The following is a 6,892-nucleotide window of genomic DNA, read 5'->3' as shown; positions in this document are numbered from 1 at the left end:
GTGAACCAGCCTGCCATGGTGATGCTCCCTGCTCTCAAGGCCTTAACTGTCTTGTTTGTGCTTGCAGTTCTTTCTGCAGGTCAGGCAGAAGGGCGACATCATCAGCTTAATTGTCCTTCTTTCTCGTGCGGCCCTCTTGGAAATGTGTCGTCCCCATTTCGACAGGCAAGTGATCCACCTGGGTGCGGTTATCAATCTTACGAGCTAGTTTGCAGTGATACTAAGGCTACAATTAGCATCGACAACGCAACATACTATGTGTCTGCCATCAACTACATCATTCATACCTTCTGGGTCATTGATGCCGACTTGGATTTATACAACAACTGCCCTCTACCTCGTTGGAAGCGGAACTGGCGCCCTGTTGAACCTATAAGGATAATCCGAGGCCAATGGGTTCACAGCAAGGTAGTCGAATTAGCCCCTGCAACACCTTATCAGGCTAACTTTGTTAATTGTTCTCAGGAAGTAAAGGACAACGGTATGTACATGCCTGTTGCTTGCCTGAGCAACAGCCATTCTTTTGTTTATGTGTTAACTAGCCTAAGATCCGACAGTATGGAGAATCTCGAGCCCTGTTGCGGTTTTCTGGCCATGACTCCACTAGATGGCCAGGAGACTCGGAGCACTGTGCCATTAGAGAATGTGAGCTATGCAGATGTTGTAAAATTTATGAAGTATGGGTTCAGTGTTGGATTTCCTTCCAAACGTCGTGGGTATGGAAATTTCAAGGAATGCCTGATGGATTCAATGCCGTGAGTTTGGATTCTTCATACCTGTAAACTCTAATTTTCTTTTTTGCACATGCACAAGATCTGATCATCCTACATTTTTCTTCTTTTCTGCAGCTCATCCCCTAAAGATTGGATTCTGAGCATTCTTATGGTCGATGTAATTTTCTTGGGTTGCGCAATTGAAGTTCCCGAAGTTCCCTTACCCATTGGAATATGCTTGTATATAATACAGGTGGCATCGCCGTTTTTCAAGTTGTTTGCTGGTACGTGAGAATTAAGTACTCCATTATGATTTATGGATGATCCCTAATTGAACTTTGTTTTATGCAGCCCTATGCAGGTTCGTGTTGGCACCGTTGGTGGTATTGATCTTCCTTACCTACAAGTACTGGAAAACAAGGATCACAATTGATGCTGTTGAGAAGTTCCTACTGATGCAACAAATGATCAGCCCATCGAGGTATGCCTATACAGACATTGTTGCAGTCACAAGCCATTTCAGAAACATGATAGGCCAAGGTGGCTACGGCTCCGTGTATGAAGGTGTGCTCCCAGGCGATGTCCATGTGGCTGTCAAAATGCTGGAGGGAAACCCTAACTGCAATGGAGAAGATTTCATCAATGAGGTCTCCACCATCGGCAGGATACACCATGTTAATGTGGTCCGTCTTGTGGGCTTCTGCTCAGAGGAAATGAGAAGGGCCCTGGTTTACGAGTACATGCCTGGTGGTTCTCTCGACAAGTACATCTTCTCACCAGAAAGCGAGAAGACCTTCTCCTGGGATAAGCTCAATGAGATTGCTTTGGGCATTGCTCGAGGGATCAACTACCTGCATCAGGGATGTGAGATGCAGATTATACACTTTGACATCAAGCCGCACAACATCTTGCTTGACAGCAATTTTGTCCCAAAAGTTGCTGATTTCGGACTCGCCAAACTGTACCCAAGGGACGAGAGTTTTGTGCCATCGAGAGCCCTACGGGGAACAATTGGGTACATAGCTCCTGAGATGATATCTAGGAGCTTTGGCCTCATATCGAGCAAGTCTGATGTTTACAGCTTTGGGATGCTGCTTCTGGAGATGGCTGGAGGAAGAAGGAATGCCGATCCAAATGCAGCAAACTCAAGCCAGTCTTACTACCCATCATGGGTGTATGACAGACTAGCTGAACAAGAAGTGCGTGAGATTTCTCCTGCTGACGACATGCACGAGTTGGAGAAGAAGTTGTGCATTGTTGGATTATGGTGCATCCAGATGAGGTCCCAAGATCGGCCGACAATGGGGGAGGCGATAGAGATGCTGGAAGGCGGCGTTGATGGCTTGCAGATGCCTTCTCGGCCGTTCTTCTGTGACGAAGGACACATCCATATAGAGGATTCTTATCATTTGCCATCCGAGTTCACTGAAATCTCCAAGGAGGACGGGTGAAAATTCGTATATGTGCTGTAAAGCGCGCGATGAGATAATGGTTTCATCTCACGTGTACTCTCGGTCTTTATTTCCACTGTTAGTGTGAGATTTTCTGTTGTTGCTCAAACTTTTGTGCTGGCAACTCCAGTTTGCCCCCTGTAATGTGCTCCTGTTGTGGCTTAAATAAAAAGAAATCTGGCCTAGTCATTACTGAAATAATCTGGTAATATCGATAGCGTGACTGCTTATTACTAAAATTTGGTGCTAGAAGCATTTCCTGAAAAGAACAAAAAAATGGTAGAAGCATCATGTTTTAATTGAGAACCTCAATCAATTGTCATTATGTATGACTACATATGCTGCCTTTGATGTAGTTCATGGTTAAGCATACATGAGCCATGGATTTTATTTTACTTTATTATTATTTAGCGGATGCCGTACTTTGGATTAATTATTATTATGCATCAGCGCAAAAAAATATATTATTATTAGGGTCCCGATAACTGCCACACGTGTGGTCTGGAGGCAGACCGCCCAGACGAAGACGTGCGGTGGGAAGCAGCATCGACCGAACGATTTCCCAAAACCGAGACGTGCGGTGGGAGGCAGCATGGACCATACAATTTCGTTCGATCGACTCCAGCTGTACCCCTCCTACTGGGCCAAAAGCGGTCAAAAGCCCAACAACAAATATATAAAAAAATGTGAAAAAACTATATAAAAACAAAAGAACTGTTGGTTAAAAGACACATAGTGCAATTTACCTATGTGAACTACAGGAAAAACAACAAAGAAATAACAACATGTTGCCATTGTTTAAAAACAGAAATTTCGCCAAAATGACAAAGAACACATGGCAAATTTTTTCCGAGTATTTCATATTTACAAATATGTTTGCAATAGTCCAAAAAAATGTCCGTGATACATAGAGCTTAGATATTACTAAAAAAACAAATGGTTCAAAAAAGATCCTTTTTGATGCAAAAATGGCACAAAAAGAAAAAAGTTCAACCAAAATTGTCGTGAGCAATGGAGGTAAAAATCGCCATGTATGTGAAAATTAAAAATGTCATGGTGATAAATGTGAAGTTGTATGGCAAATAGAAAGGTAACTTTTCCGTGGCCAATTTTTTTAAAAAGTAAGAAATTGACATGGCAAAAATAAAGTAAAATGCCATGGCAATAAAAGTAAAAACAAACATTATAATTTTGTTGCAAAAATCTATAAATAACCAAATGGCAAAATTTTATGTTACACCAAATGGCAAAATCTATTGCATCCACTATCACATTCGGTACTGAACACACAATATGCATGGCAAAAAAACAACATATTTGCCATAATCCATTTAAAGTAAATTTCCCATGATTTGTAAATAATAGAATTGTCATGTAGTTTGGCATATCTATTCCATTTGAAATAAATTTGCCATGCTTCATGAAATAGAATTGCCATGGTCCACGGGAACAAATGCCATATAGTATGGCAAATCTATTCCCTTTGAAACAAAAATTTCCATGCTTCGTAAAATAGAATTGCAGTGGTCCATGGGAACAAATGCCATGTAATATGGCAAATATATCCCATTTAACTAAAAAATGTCATAGTTCGTGTAAAATACAATTGCCATGGTCCGTGCGAACAATTGCCATGTAGTACGACAAAAAATATCACATTTAACTAAATTTGCCGTGTTTTGTCCCAAAAAAAAGTCCGTGGAGGGTGGAAATTGCCATGTAGTATGGCAATTTTGTACTCAACAAAAAAATCCATTTCAGTAAATTTTCCATGCTTCATTAAATATAATTGCCATGGTCCGTTGGAAAAAATTGCCATGTAGTATGGCAAATCTAATCCATTTAACTAAATTTGCCATGGTTCATAAAAAAACTTGCCAATGTGGAGGGGGAAAAATTGCCATGTAGCATGGCAAATCTATTACATGTGATGTGGCCAAAAAATATTGTAGTCGGCACAAAAAAATCCATTCAATTTTTTTCCATGCTTTTTAAAACTATAAACTACCGTTGCCATGAAACATGCACTAAGATTGCCATGGCCCACTTGAAAAAAGAAAATTTGCTGTGTTACAAAAAAAACAAAATTGCCACGGTCCATATAATTAAAAAAATTGCCATGCCCCATAAACTACATTTGCCATGATACATAGACTAAGTTTGCCATGGTCCCATTCTAAAAAAGAAAAATTGCCATGTTGGAAAGAAGGACAAAAATTTGACATGTTGTCGTTCAAAACAGAAAATTTGTACGATGCATAGACTAAAAAATGCCAAGATCCATAAACTATAATTCCCATGATGCATGCACTAAAATTGCCATGGTCCCGTTCAAAAAGAAATTGCCATGTTGTAAACAAGAGAAGAATGGTTGTGGCCCCGTTTACAAAGTTCAAAATCAAGTATGAAAAAGAAAATTTGCCATGGCAGATTCGTATCAAGAATTATCGTGTTTTGTATGATGAATTTACCCCGTGTGAAAAAACACAAAAGGTTGGAATCAAGTATGAACGAGAAACTTGCCATGGCAGATTCGTATCAAATATTGTCGTGTTCTTTTATCAAATTTTACATGAAATTTGCCAAGAATGTGATAATAAAAAAGTGATCAAATGTTGCCATGGCAAATGCATGTTTCCTTTTGCCATGGTATTTTCAACAAAAATGTCATCTTTTGCGTAATAAAATTGTCGTGTATGTGAAAATAACACAAACAAAATGATCAAAAACAAATTTCCATGGCAAATGCAATGTCAAAATGCCATGGCACATGGAGTAATAATGCTATGGTACATGAAAAAAAATAGATTTTCCATGTTATATGAATTAAATTTGCCACGATAGTAACATTAAAATTGCCATGTAGTTATTGGGTAGCATGCCAAATTGTTAAGTAGGAAAATGTACATACATATGGGTGAGTTGCCATCTTCCATGAAACCAACAGGGCGAAACTAGGCTGATTGAACATGGGAGAGTTGCCATGTCTATATTTAGTACCATTAAAGAATGATGGGTTGTGGTTGGCATGAAGATGGCAAACATGGCAAAAAAACAGTTCAGCCATGGCAATTGATGGGTTATGGATCTGATGAACTTGCCAAGCATTTGGTACAGTAGCATACCAATTGCTTGGTATCTGTTAACAGACATAACAAACATGAAACATGGCAAATTTCAGACTTTTATAGAAAGGGATTTGCTATGTATTTATTCAGAAATATGAAAAAAAAAGGATGTGTTGTGGTTCAAAAACATGGCAAATAATGCAAGTTTTTACAGTTCCGCGCATAGGGCAGGTTGCCATCTATTTATTCAGTAGAACGGCAAAATGATGAGAGGACAAATGTAAATGCATTAACTGCCGTATGGCATATCGGAACACATGGCAATTTTCAGCGCCAAACAAATAGGATAGTTGCCATGTATTTATTTAGAAGCATGGCAAATTGATAAGAAGTGGAATTGTAGACACATTAACATCAGTATGAAATGGCGGATAGCACAAAAACACATATTTCAGCTACAATTTTTGTGAACATGCATACATATGAAAGATATTGAGTAGAATTAGCCATTTTCATAATAAAATTTGCCATGGAAACAACCATTTTCACACCGGGGCAGGAAACTAAAACATTCAGTAGGGGGGGAGGACCTGTGTTTGGGAAGTGACAAGCTAACGAGCAGGTTGTAGGCAGGTAGATAGCCAGGGCTAGCCATGCCGACAACGCTGCAGCGGTGACACCCACGAGAAGAGGGGTGGCGCCGGGAGGAGCTTCATGCGCGATGGGGACTAAATTCACCGGAAAATGGACTTGCTCGAGTCACCGCCATGCTTGTACTTCTCCCCACGCTCGAGCCACCGCCGCCTTCCTACGCTCGAGGCCGTCGGAGGTCGACAAGCGAGCGTCCCTGCTAGGTGGCGCGAGCCACCCCGTCGTCGGTTTGGACGGCGACGCAGAGGAGACCGTCAAGCCTCCACGCCCGCGCTCCCTGCGAGAGAGAAGCTCCCGAGCGACAGCCGCACCCTCAAAGCCCCCCTCCCCACCCGATTTCCGCTCGCCCCCTGCACGTCGCCATCCGCGACGGCGAGGTGCCCATGGATGCGCGGCCGGGACGGGCCTGGTGCTCCTGCTCGCGCGTCCGATAGGGGCCGACAGAGCACCTCCACACTTGGCGTGACAGGGCCAGGTGGGAGGGGAGCGCCTGCCCGGTCGGTGAGCAGGGTGTATGGCCGCGGCCGGTGGTCACCGGTGGAGCTGCGCGGGGATGGTGAGATCCGCGGGAGGAAGAGAGAGAAGTTGGTGGAGTGGGGGATCTGCAGAGTGAGCTCGAGACAGAATGGGGGAGAAAGAGTGAGCGGCGGAGTGGATAAGATAGTCGTCCGGTCGCGCTTCGTTCAGCCCGAACGCCCACAAAACATGACGTGGCAACCACTCCCGCTTTAAAAATCGCAAATCGCGATGGAGGATGATGGAAGCGTTCGGGCGAAGTGTTTTCGTGCCACACGTGTGGGCGTTAACATTTCCGTATTATTATGCATGATAGCGAATGCCCAACGCCCTATCCCTATCCCTATCGGGTATCGGCTATGGTCCAAGTCTCCTCTTGCAAGGCTAGCCTTAAATTACTTGTACTGCACTACGAAACATAAACTAAAAGGAGTACATAGATAGTAGATGCCAAGTCAGTCACCTCACCAACCATCATATATACCCCCCCCCC

The 6,892-nt window shown here is 42.6% G+C and overlaps 1 protein-coding gene across 1 annotated transcript; it reads left to right on the top strand.

Moving 5' to 3' along the window:
• Window positions 1-2,340, top strand: LOC119274679 (rust resistance kinase Lr10-like). Its single transcript, XM_037555400.1, has 3 exons — window positions 1-755; window positions 849-997; window positions 1,065-2,340. Exons 1-3 carry the CDS (start codon window positions 16-18, stop codon window positions 2,162-2,164), a joined length of 1,989 nt encoding a protein of 662 aa, XP_037411297.1. The 5' UTR covers window positions 1-15; the 3' UTR covers window positions 2,165-2,340.
• The last annotated feature ends 4,552 nt before the right edge of the window (window positions 2,341-6,892 follow it).

The sequence above is a fragment of the Triticum dicoccoides genome, chromosome 3B, assembly GCF_002162155.2.
Source record: "Triticum dicoccoides isolate Atlit2015 ecotype Zavitan chromosome 3B, WEW_v2.0, whole genome shotgun sequence".
Taxonomy (NCBI): domain Eukaryota; kingdom Viridiplantae; phylum Streptophyta; class Magnoliopsida; order Poales; family Poaceae; genus Triticum; species Triticum dicoccoides.
The sequence above is the reverse complement of the archived record's forward strand: the minus strand, read 5'-3'. Positions and strand labels throughout refer to the sequence as shown.